The sequence below is a fragment of the Aulonocara sp. 'chitande type north' Nkhata Bay genome, linkage group LG12, assembly GCF_057382095.1.
Source record: "Aulonocara sp. 'chitande type north' Nkhata Bay isolate Kocher_YH1m ecotype deep benthic linkage group LG12, A_spYH_male_GT1.1, whole genome shotgun sequence".
Lineage (NCBI taxonomy): Eukaryota > Metazoa > Chordata > Actinopteri > Cichliformes > Cichlidae > Aulonocara > Aulonocara sp. 'chitande type north' Nkhata Bay.
The window spans coordinates 19,621,761-19,645,021 of record NC_141355.1 but is presented as its reverse complement, the minus strand read 5'-3'; the positions used below and the strand labels follow the sequence as shown (position 1 = coordinate 19,645,021).

Below are 23,261 nucleotides of genomic sequence, written 5' to 3'. Positions count from 1 at the left end.
TGTCCCGTTTGTAGCAACTGAAAATAAAATACATTCATAATTATAATAAAGGTCAATCAAATGGACCAATATGGCAAGGCCATGATGATCCACTTGGTAAAATAAATCCGCTTGGCATCTTTCTTGGCCTTAAGACAACAATTCTGATGGCTAAAGATCCAAACGGGACACAAAAAAAGAAAAAAAGAAAAAAAAAGAAAGTAAAGCTTGTTCAGCAGCAGTGATGACATTCAAATAGGAGGAATTACACCTTAAGATGAATTTGTTATAATTGCATTACTCACTGTATTTTTAGCACAATAATAAATCTTTACAGATTAATAGTAACTATCCTAACACTGCGGGTAATGCAAGGAGGAAACACTGGGAGCTTTCTTGGGAATTTAAATGTTAGCTGCTGCCCTGCTGTACAAACCAAGACTTGCATAGTGATTGATGCAAGCCTGTGTTGTGTCCAGCATGGGCATTGTGATTTCCTTTCTGACTGCAAAGAGAGGCCAATCAATCAGCTGTGAAATCCTGACCAGTGGTTAAACACAGGAAAGCATCCTTTGTTTCCTTGCAGATCAATCACAGAGATTTGACATTTTCAGGCTTAAGGCTACGTATGTGCTCTGTCACAGTTGCTGTCACAAGCATTAGCTCACCCCCAAATGTATAAGAATTCAGGCATTTGGGAGACAGTATTTCATGCTTTGCACATACTCTGCTTAGCCTGAAAGAAGTGACACAGCTAATAATAATGGTAGCAGTCAATTTTTAGAAAGCACAGATGAGCTGCAAAGCTTGAGGTATTAATAGTCAGTTGAATTTATATGGACATGAATGAACCCAGCCCCTTCCTCATTATGTTTTTTTCTAGACTCAAAGAGAACAACATGTACAATCTGAATAATATATTAAAGCTTTTTCAAAGAAAATTAAATCCAAGATAAAGGAAAGATATCTTCTAGGAAGGGGTGACTGTGGCTCAGGTGGCAGAGCAGATCAGCTACTGATTGGAAGGTTGGTGGTTCAATTCCTGGCTCCCCCAGTCTGCATGCCAAATATCCTTGGGCAAGATACTAACCCCAAATTGCCTTCCGATGCGTTCATCGGAGTGTGAACGTGTGTGAATGTTTATTAGTTGCACTTGAGTCTAGAAGTGCTGGTATGAGTGGGGGTGAATGAGGCATGTTGTATGCAGTGCTTTGAGTACTCCAGGAGAGTAGATGTATAAGAATCAGTCCATTTACCATATCTTCCTACTGCTTGTTGGGTTACATGCATTGTTTAGGGTTATGAGCAGGTCGGGCAAAGTATTGTCTCCATGTGACATATTTCTGCTGATCCCAGGGAAAAAGTTACTGTGCAGCAACATGGGAGGAAATGCTTTTAATCTGGCACCACAAATATTAGTACGCAACTCCTGATGTTTTTGACAGCAACACCGAGCAGCCCTTACCCTGCTTAGATCAGCAACTGCTATTAAAAAAGTGAAATTTGGTAGACATTTAAATAACAAAACTGAAATGCCTGTGTGACTGTCAACTCTGAATTTCATGTCCAATTTTGCCATCTTAAACAGTTCCCAGTTAACAATGACAAGCCAGGATTCAACCACACGGTTAGGCTTTCATAATATCTTTAAAGAAAACACACACACATGCACACACACGCACACATTTTACCTGCCTCAAGAGTATGAAATTTACATTTAAGCTCTTCAGCTCAGAAGCTGCACCCTGCTACTTTGCTGAGACATCTGATATGCCCTAATTGCGTCAAATGTATTTTAACCTAGCCTTTTTGTATGATGACTTTACTGGCTCATGGGCTCATGGTCACTGCATCCATCCTGCATTTCAACTGATGGAAGCTGGCACTGCACAAACAATATTACATCGAGGCTCTCAGCGTGAGCCGCCGGACGGTTGGGCTTTTAGTGAGTCTTTGGCCTTTTGTTCTCCCGTGCCCTTCCCACTCTGCCATTTCCGCCCATCAGGATTTGACAATGTCAGACAAATACACTTGAAGGTAAAAGTAGTAAGACTCGCGCAGCAACAAAAATGCTTTGGAATATGTCACTCAAAAGAAGAGGTCACATTGAAGACCACCATCCTTCTAGAAAGATCCAAAGAAAAGCGGAAATGAAGGCTGTCTTGTCAGAGACTAAATGCCATGAAAATGTCAGAGCCGTACCTTTTCTCGCAGGGGTCTCTTAAAAAAACATGAAACTTTCTAAAAACTCCAATGTTTATTAGCAAAATCTAAATTATATATGTTAAATAAAATTCCCAGTCTACCAATAACATTTCTGAAAATGTGACAAAGGCTGGCTCTAACTTGTTCACTGGAGAGCTAATATTCAACTTTCTACTTGGCAAATGTTAGTTTTACAATTAAATATGCTCAAATATGCTTCTTCGGTCTCAGTAGTATCCATGGTATTTTGACTGCACATACTGCAACCGCTGAGATTGTGCAATAAAGGTTTGGCGAACAGAATTCAGAAAATATATAGTTTTCTTGTTAAAGTTTAATTTATGCAGCCCCTGCAATTAGTAATGGAAGTAAAAAGGCCTTAAAAGTTTAAATTCCTCCAACCGAGGCAGATCAAAGAACAGCCGTGTCCGTGTGGTTTTTTTGATGAAATTGGTTTTGCTCATAAAACGCATCAGGTGCTTAATAAACGATACTTTTATAGAATAAACTCACTGCTTTAAAGGGAAGCCGTGTAGATAACTTGGCAGTATTCATACACTGCCAAATAACCATAATAACCAAACACAGCAAACAATATCCCCCTTTGTATGAATGGAGACAAAGTATGAAAGCTGTGTAGAGTAAGGATATGAAATGCTGTGAAATAGCAGCTGATTTGCTAAATTCTTCAAACTTGTCATGAGCACTTTGGCCTTCCTCATCACTCTGTCCTATTTTCTGTCTCGGTCCAGTTCCAGGTCAGTGGTCACAAGTCAAACCTAATTCAGTTCATTTTCTTACTCCATAATTATTTTTTCTTGCCGTGTTCTCGCTGCTCTGATCTGAAGTGAGTATAATACACGAAAAGTTGCTTTGAAATGCTTTAGGAAAAAAGGATTTACGATAGGTATTTGTGCAAAGAGCAAGATGCTGATGCCAAAAAGTAGTTTATACAGCAGGCAAACCTATTTTAGTAGCAAAAGTAGACAGCAGTCACTGCACTGGACTTACATATTCCCTTGAGACGCCTGTGTAGTTTGTCTATTGTGTCACATTCTTTGCATTGCTGCAGCAAAGTACTTTGATTCCTGTGGTATTATGTCTAATCTAAATAAATCATTCTTTTTTTAACCTACTTGATCTCCAACAAACCAGCAGGGATTAACATTAATGAAAGAAACATAGACAAAGACAATTACTGTAGATGTTGAGGATGCAACGAAAGAGGAATTATATATTCAGCTGCAGTACTTCCCGAGGATGTGAAGTGACATTTTAATTACATCACTGATGAAGATAAATCAGGTTCTTGTTTACTGTTGTCCTCTGTGGTCTTGCTTTTGTAATAAAACTCTTGTTACATTAGTTATTTCAATAATCAGAAGCAGTACTTTGGAATACCAAATATGCTACCTTAAAAATATGATTTTAACATCTATATGATAATTCAGAGATAAGTACTTTAGCATCTATTGGAGCCAGCAAAAAAAGAATACACTCAGTCCACTCCATAGGGAGTGAATACAATGTACATCAAGACTGATGCTAATGGCATGTATTTATGGATGCACTGCATTAACTCTAGAATAAGCATATTGGAATTGCTATGGATTAATGCTGCTTTTAAGTAAATGGATTGTAAAATCAGCACTCACACACAAGGAAAAAAAACACCCTGAGAAATATGATAAAGGCTCAGGTATCCACCATATTTCATTTCCACTGAAAAACAGTCATGCAAAAGCAATCAGTGGACCAAATTGGACTGTGAGCTCAATCTCAAAACTCTGTACTAGACAAAGACAAGACATTTCTCAGATTCACACTATTAGAGGAAGTTTAAATAGGACTGCCTTATGAAGTGAAATGCTAAATGATGTAATCATGACTGTTTCTGGCCCGGCATGAGCAGGGAATCAATGCAGGAATTAGACTCAGGAGTAATGAAGGAAGGACGAGGCTTGGCTCGTTCCATTTCTCTATCTCCCCCTCTACACACACACACTTGCATGAAAACAAATGAATGGAAATCACGTTACCAAGCATAAAAAATTCCCACCTGCTGAAGTTGGTTCCTCACCATCTGCTGCTGTTGAGACACAAAGGAGAAAAAGGGGGGAAAGGGAAGAGAGAAAATTCCTATTAGCTTCATCACAACTATGTATTTAATGCCGCAGCTGTATTGCAACAGATTCGGCTGTACTGATAATTACATTTTGTGCTATCATATGCAAAGTTTTATTTAAGTGTAATTCCCTTGAGCACACAGTATGTGAAGGCAGACACACCTGCTACCTGTAGGGTACAATATCCTGCCAACAGACATGCTCTCCAGTGCTGCCATGAAACGTAACCTGGCACAGTGGAACATCTGATGCCCCATCAATACACGTGTCCTGGTCTGTTACCTTTCCCTAATATGTGTTCATCATTCTGGACCAATGTAGGATTAGCCCCTGTGGCATACTTACTTACTATCTGCATCCCTGGCTCCCAAGACCCAGTCCAGCTTTGTGGCTTAGATTTGGCCTGTCTGCTAGCATTACCACAACCCTCTGTCTCCATCATTAGTGTGAAATTGGTCCAAAAGACGTGCCCAAAAGTTGGGCACAGATGCAGAGGCAGTCAACCAAGGGCATCAGATTCAAGGATGATAAATATGATTGTCATTATTATTGGGGATGAACAGAATGTGTAACCAGAAATAAGATAAGATAAGATAAGATAAGATAAGATAGAACTTTATTAATCCCTCGGGTGGGTTCCTCTGGGAAATTCGATTTCCAAAAAAGCACAGCACCGACAGAAGTTACAGAGTTATACACACACACATATATATAAATACAGAGACAATATAAATAAAATATACGAAGGGGATAAATAGAATAAATAGGAATAAAAATAAAAATACAAGTGAATTGCACATTTCAAGTATTGAGTCTATTGCACCGTTGACTATTTACAAAAGTATTGCACAAGGTATTGTACAGTGAGGTGAAGAGGCACTACAGCTTAGTTGTTCCCTCCTTTGTCCTCCTGTTTCCCCTCCCTCTCCCCTCCAGAGAGGAGTTAAACAGTCTGATGGCGTGTGGGACAAAGGAGTTTTTAAGTCTGTTAGTTCTTGTCTTTGGGAGAAGCAACCTGTCACTGAACAGACTCTTCTGGTTGTTAATGGCCGTGTGCAGAGGATGCCTGGCATTGTCCATAATGTCCATCAGTTTCTTTAATGTCCTTTTCTCTGCCACTGTCACCAGAGTGTCCAGCTTCATGCCGACCACAGAGCTAGCCCTCCTGATCAGTTTCTCCAGCCTGGATGAGTCCTTCTTTGCTGTGCTGCTCCCCCAGCACACCACAGCATAGAAAAGTACTCCAGCAACCACCGACTGGTAAAACATCCTCAGGAGCTTCCTGCAGATGTTAAAAGACCTCAGCCTCCTGAGGAAGTACAGTCGGCTTTGGGCTTTTTTATACAGGTGCTCTGTGTTGCATGACCAGTCCAGTTTATTGTCCACCCACAGCCCGAGGTACTTGTACTTGTTGACCACCTCCACCTCCTCCCCCTCTATCTGAACCGGCAGTGGACCTGCTCTAGACCTCCCGAAGTCCACAACCAGTTCCTTAGTCTTTGAGGTGTTGAGTTGCAGGTGGTTTGTGTGACTCCATGCGACAAAGTTCCTCACCAGACTTCTGTACTCCTCTTCCTGATCATCCCAGATACACCCCATGATGGCTGTGTCGTCTGCAAACTTCTGAATGTGGCATAATTCAGAGTTGTAGCAGAAGTCAGAGGTGTACAGGGTGAAGAGAAGAGGGGACAGCACAGTTCCCTGTGGTGCTCCTGTGCTGCTGACCACTGTGTCAGACGTGATGTCCTTCAGCCTGACGTACTGTGGTCTGTCGGTGAGGTAGTCGGAGATCCAAGCCACCAGGCAGGGGTCCACCTCCATCCTGTTCAGTTTTTCCTGAAGCATACAGGGCCGGATGGTATTAAAGGCACTGGAAAAGTCAAGAAACAGGATCCTGACCGTGCCTTTTCCCCCATCCAGGTGTGAGGATGGATGGATGGACAAACGAGGCCTGAATGTATTGAGATTTGCTGCTGTACAGAGCATATTAAGTATACGTGTCTATTATTTCTCAATAGCTAATGATGTTGCTTACCAATTCTTGCTTAATTAAAGTATGATTCAATGTCATGAGCATTTTTTTCATCCACAGCACTGAATACTAATTAGACATTAACATATGGAGAGGGTGAAGCCTGCATAAGCAGAAAAGCAGACATAGAGCGCCTGCATTGCACACAGGTGCAAATATATACAAAACCATCTGAGAAATCTGTTTCATTTCCAGCCACAACACACAGAACCATTTGGAGACCAGATTTTATTCTTTTTATAAACCAAACATCAGCGCTCTGTCAGGTTCTGCTCCCTGTGGTGTTTTTGGATGTGGAAATCAAATAAAGTGCTCTCGGGGGATTTTAAATAAGTTTTCTTTTTATTTATTTTATTCAACACATCTCCTAAATGTCTAGCAAATTATTTAGTGCATCACTAGTTGTGGTACTCTTTAGACAGAAATATACGATTGGAATCAAGGCAGCAGCATCTGTAAACTGAAGGGAAAAATGATTCACTTAGTCATAAATGTGATAAACAGATACAATTAAAGAGTGAACCACAGCCTTTAATGCTGCTTTGACTGTGAGAGAAAGCTTCAACTGAAGCCACACAGAGTCAAAGCCAAGCACTTTCTCAACCTCTCATCTGCCTGGCAGCAGAAGCTCTCCTTTGTGTTTTACCATGCGCACGGGCCAATGTAATCCCCAAACCGAGCGCATTCCACGGTTCACTTAGTGTGGTTTTCTTTCTGCGCCCGTTTTCTCTTCAGCCTCACCATAAGGGTCAAGACGCACACTTGCAAGCCCTCAGACACAGTTTTGTGTGTGTGCACACGCATGTGCACACACACAAAACTGCACACTTGATAAAGGCAAAAAAAACAACAACATATGCCTCAGAGTGCAGACAACTATTCACACCCACACATAAATACACATGCTGAGAAGACAGAGATGCATAAAAGGATGGGTTTTATGTTTATCCAAGTGTTGAAGTGGTGAATCATAAGAGTGCATAAAATATTGAAAGTACAGTGGGTTGGCAAAATTTATGTCTCTAATTGTTGGTGTTCTCCATAAAAATAACAAAACACCCAGTGTTAGCTGAATCACATAGCTTATTTCCCACAGCAGTGAGCATCGGGATAAACTGTGGACAAAAAATAGACTATCGGTTTAAATAAACAATAAAAATATGTATTAAAGATTACCTACACGTTCAGCTAGACTAAAATGGTGAAAGTGCAAAGTTTTGACTGGGAAACCGAGGCGGAGTCACTTTTGTTGTTGTCAGATTATTCGCTGACTTCCTGAAATCAGTAGCAGCAGAGATGTTGTGCATTAATGCTGAACCTCTTAGAGAGGGAGTCTGAATTGATGGTATGCATTTTGATGCATGTGAGGTCTGATTGTGACGTGTTTAATGCCAACAGTAAATTATTGGCATCATAATGGTTGTGTTCTTATCATGAATTCTACCCAGATAGGCATTGTTTCAATAAATATCATTCTTAACCACAACTTAAAAACTGTTACTAACATTCTTGAGAAAGTGCCTCTAATTTTATGCTAAAATGTTAAAACAAAGTCATTACATGAAATCTCTACAACAGAAAACAAAGAATTGCTGTATGCTGATTCAAAAATGACTGACAAACTGAATGTTGATATATTTTCTATTCATAAAATCCTGCAAATCCAACAAATCTTGTCAAAAGCTGTCATTAGAGCCTTACCAGAGTATTCCCTCCATTGGCTGGATCTATTAAAAATCTATTGGTTCGTCTATATCAAAAAGTGGTAAAAACACAGCTGTTCTGCTAGCCAGCAAGCTATAAATATTACGTGGGTCATTCTACAGTATGGCTTATTGTCAGTTCTTCCCATATGAAGACACAAAAATACATTGCATGCACACAGTTAACTTTTTGAAAGTGTGTGTTTCGCCTTCCCATGCACTCCTTTCGCTGTCTTGTCTTTCTCCTCCCTGAACCTGGTATTATATTTGTTTACTGCAGGAGCAAACACAGGAATGGGCAACAGTGTAATTCTTGTGGTATAGTCCTATATTATTGAGACAAATCCATAAAGTAAACTGACAGACAAGGGCAATACCAAGCATATTGCTGTACAATAAATACTTGATGCATTGATATTTCTTCAGACCACATTAATAAATTTGTAGAACATGGACGGTTCTGGAGATGGCTTATTTAAATGGCCCCTCCTTTTTACTAGGAGAAGGTACTCTCTATGAGATGATAAGCCTCTATCCCGGGACATATTGGTTTAATCTGACTGACAGCCAGGAGGCAGTAATAACCATCCATAATCTAAATAGGAACCAGTCAGGCTTTCCTGAATTGATATGACCTCAAGGTGTTCAGTGGAGATAGAGGAGCAAGTGCACAAGATGAACAAGCATAAAAACTATGCAGAACATGCATACTGTACATACACATTCATATAAGGGTGAAGATACCCCTTTATATATTAAACAATAGGGTTCACCAATTTTTTTACCACGATGGGTAAATATGTACACAGTACACTCACATTCCTTAATATGATAAGCCATTTTGATTTAGTAACTTTGTTTGCAAGAAGCATTTAAATCAATGACTGACCAACAGAAATCAGCTAGTACAGTTTAGTTAGTAGAGTTAAATGGCTGTGACCTTTAGTATTTACAGCTTGTTTTACACACATAAACGTATCCATGAAAACCTTGAGGGTTATGCAATGTGGACCAAAAGAATGCCAACAGTACGTAGCCTGTTCAGCGATAATGCACATGGGTCACTGAAGGCTGAGAATTATAACAATGATGTGAAATACATTCTGTGGCCTTCACAGTCACTCAGTCTGATTCACGAAGAATTTCACCCCTTTAGTTGAGTTCACTAGAAAATTTAAAGTTAAAACACAAACTGGCCCTGTTCCAGTTCCACATAACAGAAGGCGAAAGTGTTATTCTGAATTTGTATTTACTTTTTTTAATGTTAACATGTAAGTAAAAGTCACATCTGCAATGTCCCAAAGTTCTACACTTGTGCCAAAAATGAAAGGCATTTCTAACACCACGTTCCACAAGATGGAAAGTAAATAATGCCTTCTAAAGTCCTGGCACGTCCAAAGCAGCAAATCCATGAACTCGTGACTTCATTTTTGCACTCTTCTTTTTGTCAGCAAGTAAGCCCTTTACATCTATTTATTGTTCTATTCTTCTTCTATTCTCTGTGTACAGAGAATTTTACTGCAGCCAAATTCCCAATTGAATGTCTTCTAACACACAGCAGAGCAAGTGTAACATACTGACTGATGCACTCTCCATTAAGGTTCATTGTTAACCAGCAGTCATTTTCCAGAAACTGCTGCTGAGCAAACGTCTAAAACAAAAAGCAAAGAAACAGAGAATTATTTGTCTGTTAGGCTTAATGTGAATCGATAAATACATTTGGACTTTGAGTGAGGCTAGGTTGCATGAAATATTTAATGTATTTCAGTGTTTTTTCCTAACCATTACCATTAGCCTTATAACCCTACAACACTTCAATACTAAAGACAGCGTTATTGTTTTGATGTACCTGCATTTGTCAGGGTAAGGGGTTAACACAATGATTGCACTGTTATTATGATAGCAGTGCATTACACAGTCGTGGGAGCCACTGACTGTTTTATGCTGTTGTGTTGACACTGACCCTCACTGGTGCTTTGTATTCTGGAAAGGTTGTGTAGGAACCTCATTTTGATGGTAGTTTTTTACAAGGATATCCAGCGGGTGTTTGAGTGGATGCCCCTTACATCAGTAAGGCAAATTACTATCCAGTTTTTTTAAGAGATAACAAGCTAATGGAGAAGTTTGATCTGATTCAGTAGGTTGCCTTTCAGCTATACCTACTGCAAACCTTTTTAGTGCTTAATTAGGGCTGATCAACTGAAAACCCAATAACGTTAACCAGAAAGAGGTAAACCCGAGTTCTGTCGAAAATAAAGGCTCTGTAAAGCTTATCACTCTCACTGTCATGGCCAGTGAAGCCATGGCAAAGTCGAAAAACGATCCGGGTAATGGATCGTATTCCCATTTAGCAGTGTAGCATCAAATATGACAGTCGGCTGTCAGTGCTAATGATGGCAGCCCAGACACCTCCTTGCTGGAGCTGACAAATCCTTTTTTCTGTGTGCCAAGTAGCTCTACTGTAGTTATCTCAAGCAGTAAAACTTTTGTTAGAGTTCCCATGCTTCTTCCCAACATTTGGTGGTAAGTAGGAGATATGCTCAGCCTTAATTAGCATACAGTAGCTTAAAAAAAAAAAAGATCCATAAAATTATCACACAAACCAGTTTAATTTGCCACAGACCTGCATTTAATTAGTGCATGACTCAACCTGCAGCTTAAAAGGTTCCATGTGTTTTCAGCCATAAATGAGCAATAGTAATTATCACAGTCACACTTTTAGTCACCTGCAGACTAGCAATGTCATAAATCATCACAGACAGCTTCAAATGGTGATTCTAGGTAAAGGTATCATTTCTATGAGACACAATACAGGCAATAATCATTTACACTTTGCATGGTTAAGATGTTTAGAAAAGTCCTCTGGACTCTGAAAGTGTAAACGCTTGAGACTTTGTTTCGCTTATAAGACATTTACTGATATCAGCACAGCTTCCCATGAAGACCATCAGTATTTATGTGTGAAAATATCATTTTACTTCTTCTCACAGTGAATAAAAGAAACAAATGTCTAAAGTGGTTTGTTGCAAATAGGATTTAGTTAGTGGCACTGCAGCACATATGGCAGCCTTTATACATGTTCTACATTTGCACTAAAGATATCACCTTTCCCTGTGCTCCACAAACACACACAAACACACACAAACCATGAACAGATGCTCATTGCACATCTATCTCCCACATAAGAGCACCCTTAAAAGTGTTTGTTCCATCACTACGGTGCTTATTAACATTAAATCATCCAGCTATGGAGTGGGTGGCTAACTGTGAAATGACTCACAGACACAATACCAACAATAATTAGGGAGGCATTGTTGAGGCACTTCCTTATCATTAGTTGTTTTCCAACTAATGACAAGGAAGAATGCAGTAGCACAACCCTTTATATCAAGTGGAGTGGTAAGCACCATCTCTCTGTAAGTAAATAACCCATCCATCCTCATTTTACTTTTTTGTCAGCGGAGCAGGAGTGCAGGGTAAAGTATACCCTTAATGTGGGGCTCTTTGACATGTGGTTTAGAATGGAAAAGAAAGGCACCTCCCTACAGAAAGATGTCAGACACTTATCCCAACAATTCATATGACTTCTAGGCATGCTTTATGCACCATTACAACCTCTATGTAATAAAACAGGAGTAGATATATTGTGAAAAATGGGGCAGGAGGTATGAAAAAAAAATCTCATTGGAAAGTTTCTGGCAAAATACTTCAGCTGTACAGCTGTGTTTCCTGATACAGCACAGAAATACTTACACTGTTTTATTAAACGGATATACAGGACATGTGGCTTAAAATTATTTTTTAAATAAACAATCCATCAAAATTCAGAGGTTATGTGAATTGTGGCTGTTATGTGCAAGTGCACAAAGAAAGTTGTGTTTTGCTGACTGTATTGCAAAAAAATGAAGTTGGAGAAACTCACAAAGAGTCATATCCAAGACAAATTAATCTTGCTATGTTATCAATAACCAAGGAGAAGTAGTGATTCTTGTCAAAACTGAAAAGTGCTCATAAAATGTTAAGTATGAGTTGACCTTCAGGACAATGGCAAAGATCTGTTAGGTGATCTTTGTGTGCAAATTTTATAAAGACTATATGAGAATTAACAATTCTTGTGCATTGTGGAGTGACGGTGGAAAGGGCAATGGACAAGTCGCTGTCCATTGCCCTGTGGCTTTGTGGCTTTGTAGCCTTAGACCAGTACAGTGGACCCATAATGAATGCAATGATGTTTAATGCCAGTGTGATAAGAATATGCAACTTTAGCTTTCTTTAGTCATCAAAATAAAGGATGACCTGCTGAAATTCAACCTGAGCGGAATGGAAAAGAAAGCCACTTTTAAGTGGCTTTGAATGTGGCATGGTAGTTGGAGTATTTCCCACAGAACCTTCTCTAGGGTTTACAGAAAACGGTCCAAAAGAGAAAATACCCAGTGAGCGGCAGTCCTCTAGGCAAAATTGCCTTTGTTAATGCCAGAAGTCAGAGGAGAATGGCCAGACTTCTTTGAGCTTATTGTAAGACAACAGTAACTCGAATAACCCCAGCCAATGTATGGAGAAAAGCATGAACGCACTACATGCTGAAGTTTGAAACAGATGTACTACAGCAGCAGAAATCCATACTGGATCATACTCCTGCCAGCTAAGAAGAAGAAAAAACGAGGCTACAATTTGCACAGACTGCTCTGATGAGTCTCAATTTCTGCTGTGACATTCAGATGATGGGGGTCAGAATTTGGTATTAATAACATTAAAGCATAGATTCATCCTGCCTTGTATCACTCGTTTAGGCCTGTGATGGTAGTGTAATGGCCTGGGGGATATTTTCTTGGCAATCTTTGGGCCAATTGCTGACAAAGTCCTTCCCTTTATTATCACAGTGTACCAATCTTCCAATGGCTGCTTCCAGCTGGATAACATGGCAATTCACAGAGCTCAAATAATCTCAAACTGGTTTCTGGAACATGAGAATGAGTTCACTGTACTCAAATGGCCTCCACAAGTCTCCAGAACTCAATCCAATAGAGCCCCTTTGGGATGGAAGATTCACATCATAGATGTGCAGCTGACAAATCTTTAACAGCTACATGATGCTATCATATCAATATGGTCCAGAATCTTTGAGGAATGTTTCCAGCACTTTTCTAAATCTGTGCCACAAAGAATTAAGTTTGTCCTGAAAGCAAAAGGTGATCCAACCAGGTGCTATTAAGGTGTACCTGCAAAGTAGCTGGTGCGTCTGTATGATAATGGCATTTAGCTATGTTATTCATATATCTGCTGCAATTATGTGTCTCTCTTAAGACACAAGTTTAGGAGACTTAAATATAAGGATTTTCTTTTTCTGTAGCAAGTATTCAAACCATATGGCAACATATTCACAATAACGCACAAGGTACATATTGTGTTCAGAATTAAGAAACTGATGTGGGCAAACACAGAGCCGTAATATAAGACAGATTCTCATTTTTTTAAAGTATGACTGATTGAAAAAATTCAATTAAAAAGAAATGTAAAATTCCTGAAACTAATAATACGACAAACTGTATGTGAATGCATGTGGAAGAGGTGCTCAGTCAAATAGAGCATCAAATTGCTATTCCAAGCATAAGATAATGAAAACCCCATGGATGAGTCTGTCTGCAGAGAAGTGTTTTTGTAATGTGGTCAATACAGAGCGCAGACATATCCAAGGTTTGATTCATACTGTTTTTTTGACATGGAATCAATATGTTTCTTAGTCTTAGAGTCAGTGTGCAAAACAAAGTGTCAACATAATAACATATGTTCTTGAAGGTAACTTAGTCTGTATGATTTATTGAATTCTACCACAAGAATACAGTAACAGGAAAAAAATCTGACAGCCTAACAGGCAATTATCAATAAAATGAAAACTCTCATGCTGGTTACTGAAACCCTTTACAAATGAAATGTGATTGATTGAAAGGTAAGAGATAGAAAACTAAAACAAGCAAGTGCCCTTCAGTGCCATAACAAAACGATTCATTTGCATTTTAACTTTTGATACTCTTAAAAAGACAATCATTAACTGACTAACACTCTGTTTACTGAGATTCCTTGGCAAAGACTTTAATATCACAAAACTAACTGATAAAAGAACAGATGGCCAGGTAACCTCTGGGTATTCTTCTTCTTCTGCTGTAAACTGGTGTAAACCTTTCATAAACCAGAACATCAGTGAGATAGTAGTTAATTCAGCTCCGCAGTTATAAAAGTTGAAAGTCATTTGAACAATACAGCAGGAGGAGTAGCGATTCTTTTGGGTTCAGTGATTCATTTCATTTTTGGTCATATTGAATAAAATATTAAATCCATTTTGTAAATGTTTGTAATTTTAAAGGTCAGAAGAGGAAATTATTCAGAAATTGTGATTGAAAAAAACTATTAAAAAAACTAATCTCAAGGCTTTATAATGAGTCTATGACATTGTCACTATTGTGTCACCCACAAACTGGTGAGTGACGTGGTAGCTATGGCCATTTTTTATACATCGTTCTCAGGTAGATGTGATTTGCATCTCCACTCATAAATTGGTCAAATATTTTTTTTAAAAAAAGCTGTTTTCACTCTTATGTATGCAGGGCATATTCTGTGTTGTACAACCAATAAACAAAAGCAAATGAGGTCCCTGAGTGGTAGAGCGCACAACCCCATTATGCAGCAGAAGCTCTTTCCTAAAATTTTATGGTAATTTTCCACCCCTTTGTATCAGAAACCTGTGTTTACTTCAATTATCTGAGATGGAACTCTAAAGGTTAACTGCTATTGTCTTTCACAAAAAAATAATAAAAGCTCTAGAACAGCTGAACTGACACAGTGAGGTTATTTGTTTTATTTTATTTTTATGTCTTTTTTTTAAGTCAGGTTGTATAACGCCTGTACACTCATATGATACACTAAACTGTCAAATGTGTCAGTTGTATAATTTGTGGCACAGAAATCTGCTGTCATGGGCTTTGGGATGTACTTAAGGCAAACACCTACCAGAGCCGCCATCTGTTATATATAAAATTCACTACTTGACACTGACAGTATGAGAAACAACGCCCAGGATCACAGTAGCTGTTTAGTTCCTAAAAATTATTTTGTAGGAAAAGAATTTTTGATGGCACAGACTTTGAAGAAGGAAAAGGCACTTAAAGGTCATCAGGACCGCTTTCCCCTTGTGCGGTGGTGCTTTATATTCAACTGAAGGGCCTCTGAAGGTAGAAGAATTGTTCATCCAGAGATTTGGCTCATAAATAGTGGGGGGAAAAACAAGGAAAAAGACAACACTGTAAGTCAGCATGACTGGCATATTCAGGGTGGGCCATTTATATGGATACACCGTAATAACATGGGAATGGGTGGTGATATTAAAGTCCTGTTTGTGGCACATATATATGAGTAAAGTTACGTTGAAACCAAGCACACCATTGTTTTTCTTATGACATTACCAATAAGTTTGATATGTCACATGGCCCACTTCCTATTGAAAAAACAAAAGTTGTATCCAAGATGGCCGACTTCTAAATGGCCACCATGGTCACCACCCATCTTGAGGAGTTTGCCCCCTCACATATACTACTGTGCCACAAACAGGACTTTAATATCACCAACCATTCCCATTTTATTACGGTGTATCCATATAAATGGCCCACCCTGTATATTACCAACACACCTGATACTGTTACACACTGTGATACTGATACATAAGAGCAAAGCTTATGTTAGGGTTTTCAAATACTAACAATTAGAGTATCAGCTTAGATACTCGTTCACAGCAGGATGAGCGCTGTGTTCGCTTCCTCCTGTTGTTACAACATATAGCTCTACTGCAGATAGGCAGGCACGCAGCTCTGTCACTCACTAGTAACGGAAGTAGCTGGCATTCACAATACTGAACAACACTTTAAGAGGAATGTCAAGAAATTGAACAGCTACCATAAATATTAAAGAAGCCAACGCACACATTAACGTTAGCCATCTAACTATTAGCAGTGATATGATTACTACATTAGCCATCTGTTACGTTATCATTAAGGTAATCGCTAGCGGCTATGATTAATATTAACAACAGTTAGCAGGCCTGCCCACGTGTAACGCAATGTTAATACAATGCTACAAGTTAATACATTGTTAATACACAGTGTTCATTTAACAGAATATCATAATTATTGGCTTAAAGTCATAGAGGAAAGCTGAGAAACATCTACTAGCCTACAGAAACCAACTCTCCCTCAGAAAATCTAAAATAAAAAGTGTTGTCAAATATATACACCTTTCACTTACGCTGTTTTTTTCTGCCATTAATAGATATAGTAAAGACTGAAAGGAAAGAGAGTGGAGAAGACGTGCAGCAAAGGGCCAGACTCGAACCCGGGCCAGCAGCTATGGTCGCCTGCTCGTCCCACTGAGATAAACCAGCGCCCTACACTTTTGTTACTGTATGTTTTATGCTATTTAAACCACCTGAACACCAGTGCCATCTTGCTCTACTCTTTATTAAAAAGAAAAAAAAAACCTTGGTATCACAAATTTCATTGAGTAACCAGTATTTTCATTGCTTAAAGCAAGGAAGCTTGGCTACATGATTACAACTTGTGACCCGTTTAATTTAATTTAATTACTCTATTATAGTGTCAAACTACTGTAGTATTTGTCAAGCTGGAGGAGAATATCTGAAATTAAAAAGGAATCAATCCACGTCAAGAGGTCTCATTTTTCATTGTGTTCACCAAATGACAAAGCAGGGAAAATATAAACTAAATCTTGGTTTCCTTTTGAAGTGTGTAGCTAAAGAATAATTTGTTCACATCAAACAAGAGAGGAGAACCTTCCGACTCATTCCACTGTATTGTTAGTGTAGAGAAAAGGGAGGAGGGGTGAAATTCTCACTCCTCCTTAATTGGATGTAATAGCTAGAGGGAATAAACTTGGTTTGGCCTCAGGGAGGGGAAAGTAAGAAGAGAGCGAATATGTTTGAGAGGGCTGAAAATGCTAAACATCCATGGAAAACTATAAAGACAGACAGTGTGGTCCTGGTAAGCTGAACACGTATGCAAACTACCGTTCAGAAACTGCCTTATAAAGATAAAGGCACAAAGAGAAGTAGAAAAAAAATTAACATACAGGAATGTGGACTGGAATTAAAGTCACCAGAGAAGCGAGACAGAAGAGAGAGATCTAAAGGAAGCAGCACATCACACAGATGAAATGGGTAAACGATAACAGAGCTCACACTGGCCACCAAGTCTGTGAAAGCTTATCGAAGGTCCTGGTCCAGAGAGACGATATCTACGCCTTTGCTGCAGGGACATTTGAGGATGAAAGAAACCTTAGGTGCTCCTATTAAGTCAGACAGTTGGTGAGCACATTCCTTTACACCGCCCCCCTCTGAGTTAAACAGATTTCTATATCTACTGGAAGTAAGGAGGTCAAACAAAGGGCTCAGTCAGGTTTTACTTTATAACAAGGAAATTTAAGTCTGTTGATGTTTGATATTAGTTCAGCTTTTTTACTTATTCTTAAGGCATTTACAACCTGCAAAGTGTGTTGATATTTTTTGAGCTGTCATGGGAGATGTCATGCTTTATGATATGGCCTGCAAATATAATTTTTCCTAATACGCTTAAATGTGAACCCATTGACGAATACAGTCACGCCAGTGTTTTGATCTAAGTAACCAATGCAAGCATTTCTTTGCATTTAAGCACTACTTTGTTTCATTATAAGTTTCTCATTTTAAACTAACATGCAATAAAAGGGGAAATTGAAACCAAACAAAACAGAACAGTATTTAATTGAACCAGGCAATTGGATACATTTACTTTATTAACTGTTAAATCTAAATTCAGAAGCAACTCAATCTCTCTTTTTCTGTATTTTCTAAGAGAGTTCCAATAAACAACAGCAAGAGGTGTAGCTGTGGCAAACTATGCGTTCAATATATTCCCCACCCTCGTAAGGAAGGAGGCACAGATGTGTTTCCAACACTGGCTAAAATGCAGAGAGAATCATACATAATACATAAGAAAAGCAAATTATTTCTCGTTTATTTGTGGGGGGCTTTTAAATCTGTTGTTAGGCATTAAACAAACAGTTGTTTCAACTCTGTTACAACTTTGATCACTATATGTTAAAAGCATTTATGATCCAAAATTCACATCCCATAATTCGTATGGTTTGGTTGAGCTCCAGTCAGCGTGAGGCCTGAGGTATCATCAAATGTAATCATCACCTCTAAGGCCTGCACACCCAAAAATCTGTCTTTGGAGTCCTTGTCATAAAGCAACTTCTGTTACCACAAAAGCATCCAAAAATGGAGCTCAAAGGATTGGAGATCTCTCTTGCCAGCCAGGAGCATCCTCTGAATTTTATAAGTTTGGTTATGCTGAAATCACTTTCTTGCTCTTTTCTTGCCTCTACTGCTTCTCTGACTTCATAGTGGGAGTGTGCTAAATTTATTTTTTAGCCACTCTGTACAGAGATATATTCCCACAGGAGCTCAAAATTCCAGATAAGACCATCAAGGCTAGAGTCCGTGGTGTGGTTAAGACCTAAACTGTGCTTAGAGAAAGAAAAAGTAGAGTGGCTTGAAGAGAGGGAGGGGTTTTAAAGAAATGCCCATCTAGCTTATTTCTTTTCTTTTGTGTAAAGGTCTCCATCCTTGTTAGCAATAAGCTGGTCCCCCATTCTGCCCTCTACTGTTCTCATTACTGTGCATCCTGCCTCAGCCAGCACTAAGCCCTGCAGAGGTGCACAGGGGGCTTTCGTCTGAGGATAAGATCGATACTTCTCCTCATCATGGGCCAGGGGCAGCGATAATGCACTCAGCCCAAGGCCTAGAGGGTTCACAGGATTTTTTTTTCCAGCAACTTGGGATCTAGCTTTTTCTGAGGTGAACCACTATAGTATGAACCATGACTACAGAACAAATGTATGCAACGGTTACAGAACAAAAAAAACATTTTAGATTTGAAACAATTAAGAGGTCCTTAAAAAATCTTTGATACACAGATGCAGAAGCACGACCTTAACTGACAGGGAAAAGTATTCACTGCTCATATCATGCACCTGTCATGAATGTCTTATTAATCTAGTACTTACAATTTGGATTTAACATCTTTCAGCCCTATCCAAGGGATAATGACTGAGTGGTTCAACCAGCAGACCCAACAATGCACTGTGCCTAAGCAATCCTCTTTTATATAAAGTCTTTCCTTGACACACTAGTTGCATTGAAATACACAGCATCAAAATTTAAGTGTGGGTTATCATGTTAGTGTCCTTTCTCAAGCATCTATTCTATTAAATAGTAGTGGCTGCTTTTTTTTCACAAGTATTGCATTACGTTACTTAATTATTCCCTGGAGAAAGCAATTCTTTGCAAACATATTGTTACATTACTTTTAAATGACTCCATAACATGGCCTGAGACACACTGTCAAACTTAACATTTAACAATATAAAACTCGGAGGCTGCAGTTCCACACACTGACAAAAATACCCATCGTAATGAGGAACACAAGCTTGTTCCTTACGTGTTTATGTATTACACAAGGCCATTAAAGACAGAGGCATTAAAGCTGGAAAACAGCCCAAATAGCACTTCCCAACACCAAAGTGATTCTGCTGTTTAACTAACCTCCGAACGATCTCAGCTGATTTTATACTTTGTTTTATTTTATGTTACTTATACAAAGTGTTCAAGAGAAAGTTAAATGCTGCAGTACTTATTTCAGGTTTAGTATCCCTTTAGGCTGATATTAAATATCCTATTAAAGATGATGACCATGCTTTCACAGTTCTGAATTTTGATCTGAAACACAGAGTTCATAAATATGACTCTTATAAAGGAAAATAAGCTGGGGTGATGAGGTCAATAATAACAGCTAGTGCATGCCTGTGCTATTGTTTGGCCTCCTGTTGGCACCTAATGTACACTGAACAAAAATATAAACGCAACACTTTTGTTTTTGCTCCCATTCCCCATGGGATGGACGTAGAGACCTAAAATTCATTCCAGATACACAATATAACCATCCCTCCCAAACAGGGGTCACAAATCAGTCCAAATGTGTGGTAGTGGGCACATCTGCCATATTGAGATAATCCATCCCACCTCACAGGTGTGCCACATCAGGATGCTGATCTGACATCATGAGTAGTGCACAGGTGTACCTCAGACTGCCCACAACAAAAGGCCACCCTGGAATGTGCAGTTTTGTCTCACAGCAAAATGCCACAGATGCCACAAGCAATGAGGGAGCGTGCAATTGGCATGCTGACAGCAGGAATGTCAACCAGATCTGTCGCCCGTGCATTGAATGTTCATTTCTCAACCATAAGCCGTCTCCACAGGCGTTTCAGAGAATATGGCAGCACATCCAACCGGCCTCACAACCGCAGACCTCGTGTAACCACACCAGCCCAGGACCTCCACATCCAGCAGGTTCAACTCCAAGATCGTCTGAGACCAGCCACCCAGACAGCTGCTGGAACAATTGGTTTGCACAACCAAACAATTTCTGCACAAACTGTCAGAAACCGTCTGAGGGACGCTCAACTGCATGCCCGTCGTCCTCATCGGGGTCTTGACCTGACTCCAGCTCGTCGCCGTAACAGACTTGTGTGGGCAAATGCTCACATTCGATGGCGTCTGGCACGTTGGAGAGGTGTGCGCTTCACGGATGAATCATGGTTCACATTGTTCAGGGCAGATGGCAGCTGAGAATGTCCCAGTTCTTGCATGGCCAGCATACTCACCGGACATGTCACCCATTGAGCATGTTCGGGATGTGCTTGACCGGCGTATACGACAGCGTGTACCAGTTCCCACGAATATCCAACAACCTCGCACAGCCATTGAAGTGGAGTGGACCAACATTCCACAGGCCACAATTGACAATCTGATAGACTCCATGCGACGATGTGTTGCACTGCATGAGGCAAATGGTGGTCACACCAGATACTGACCGGTTCTGGGTCCCCAGACCCCCAATAGTGCAAAAAACTGCACATTCCAGGGTGGCCTTTTGTTGTGGGCAGTCTGAGGTACACCTGTGCACTACTCATGATGTCAGATCAGCATCCTGATGTGGCACACCTGTGAGGTGGGATGGATTATCTCAATATAGCAGATGTGCCCACTACCACACATTTGGACTGATTTGTGACCACTGTTTGGGAGGGATGGTTATATTGTGTATCTGGAATGAATTTTAGGTCTCTACGTCCATCCCATGGGGAATGGGAGCAAAAACAAAAGTGTTGCGTTTATATTTTTGTTCAGTGTATGTAATTAAATTGAGAAATGTGGAAAAAAAAATAGGGGTGGTAGATGTTTTAACGCTGAAAAATGGGTCATTTTAGCCATCTGCTAGGTGGTTGCTAGGCAACGTCCCAGCATCATAACGCGATGCATAATTAAACTTTTGTAGTGATACATATTATTTTATTGTCATAAAATAAAAAATTATACAATGTTTTTGTAAGGTGTTCTAGGTGCATAAATGCTAAAAATTGGTACAAGGTAGGCAAGACAATAACATCATAATACCTGATATGATAATATTTCATATAATGACTTTCAGAGTCATAACATGTAATGTATATGCCAAGTGTGGTTTCTCAACTTCTGATAATTTAAGAAGAGTTTGTGGCTAACAAAACAAGCACATGAGACAGTTTTCCATGTGTTTATGAAGGAGAAATAAACAAACTATAATCAAAAGTACCGAAAAGGTAACACTTCATAATATGGCCTGTGACTATCATATTTACTTACAAATACTTAGAGGTACATATTCTGCAATTTCAGAGGTAACAGTCAGGTTGTTACAGGAAACAGTGAAATAATTATACTGTAAGTAAATTTAAATAGTGTATGTGTAAGTAATTTTATGTTGTGCATTAGTAATTTAAAGGTTTTTTACACGATAGAACACAAATTAAACTGTAAGTAATTTTAAGTATAATATAAGTGATTTTAAGTACTCCATCATTTTTTGGTGATGATCGAGTATTATGGAGTGAATTAATGCTGTATTTTTACATCTTTATTTAATACTCATTATGTTGATGTGCACGATGGATGTTCTATTATTCGACTGTGTTAAGTTGTCTGACGCCACTCCATAATGCGAATCTTGCCATGAAAAATAAAATGTACTTACAATGTAAGATTTCCAAATATGTTTTTCCACAAGAAATTATGCAGTAAATTAGTTATACAGTACTTAAAATTACACAAAAATTTGTGTCTCCTTTCCTGTAAAACACCTGAAGTCATTCACAACAAAAATTACTTGTGTTATTACTTACATTTACCTATATTACAACTGTTTATCTGTTCCCTTTAAAAGCCTCACTTGCTACCTCCTTTATTCAGTGCACCTTGCTAAGTATTTGTATGTCAATATAATTACCCTGTAATTTCAAACAAAGTACACTGACATTCCATTTAATTACAGGGGATTACACTTTTTTTCTGAGGCCATAAGGAGAAGTAGAATAAAAAATAGAAAACTTTCTTTTATTCAATTAGCTATCTATCAAATTACAGAAAAAATAGAAACATGGCTATCCCTCAGTCACAAAAGTAAAAGCCAAAACAATTAAATAGTGCTCAAATCTTTCCTCTGATGTAATTCTCAGACAGGCAGAGATGCATAGCATCAAGGCTTTTTGATGGATTGTGCTAATTATTATGATTCAAAAGCATCCTATTTCAGGTTCTTGCTCATTAAGAGTTAGAAAGGCTAATTGGATTAAGTAAATATGTCATTTTCCAATACAGCCATATCACAAAGGAGTAATGCCACTTGGTGCCTTTCAATTTTTTTTAATAATTGCGGTCATCAGATTACGTATTTGCACAGACATATTGAGCAGTGTGGTACATCCATTTCATACTGCTAATTGCTGTAATCCCATCAGACATATTATTTTCAATGGTAACACTCATATAATGGGCACCTATATCATTCTCTAGCATGCTTTGTTACCTGTCTGAAATTCTTGTGAAGACAAAAATGTCCTTTTAAAAAGCAAGCTAATTGAGTTTTGTTTTGAATATGTTTAAAGGTTTGAAGACGCTGGTAATTTACTATATTTGTTCTTCAAGTCCTGTTGAGGGAGAACTATGAAAGACACCTGCTTCCCACCACCATCCACTGGACAGCTGATGCTCTGATGCAACTTCACAACATGCCT

General features: G+C 39.0%; 1 protein-coding gene across 3 annotated transcripts in view; it reads right to left on the bottom strand.

Moving 5' to 3' along the window:
- edil3a (EGF like and discoidin domains 3a) overlaps positions 1-23,261 on the bottom strand; it is a 131,407-nt gene that overhangs the window by 93,635 nt on the left and 14,511 nt on the right. The window contains exon 2 of one of the 3 annotated variants that reach the window (XM_086314079.1): positions 4,244-4,270. The exons of 1 other annotated variant lie outside the window; for it this stretch is intronic. In XM_086314079.1, the coding sequence (XP_086170205.1) occupies positions 4,244-4,270 (27 nt within the window). Of the gene's footprint in view, positions 1-4,243; positions 4,274-23,261 lie in introns of all 3 variants that reach the window. One more of the 3 variants, XM_086314077.1, reaches the window with a different exon arrangement.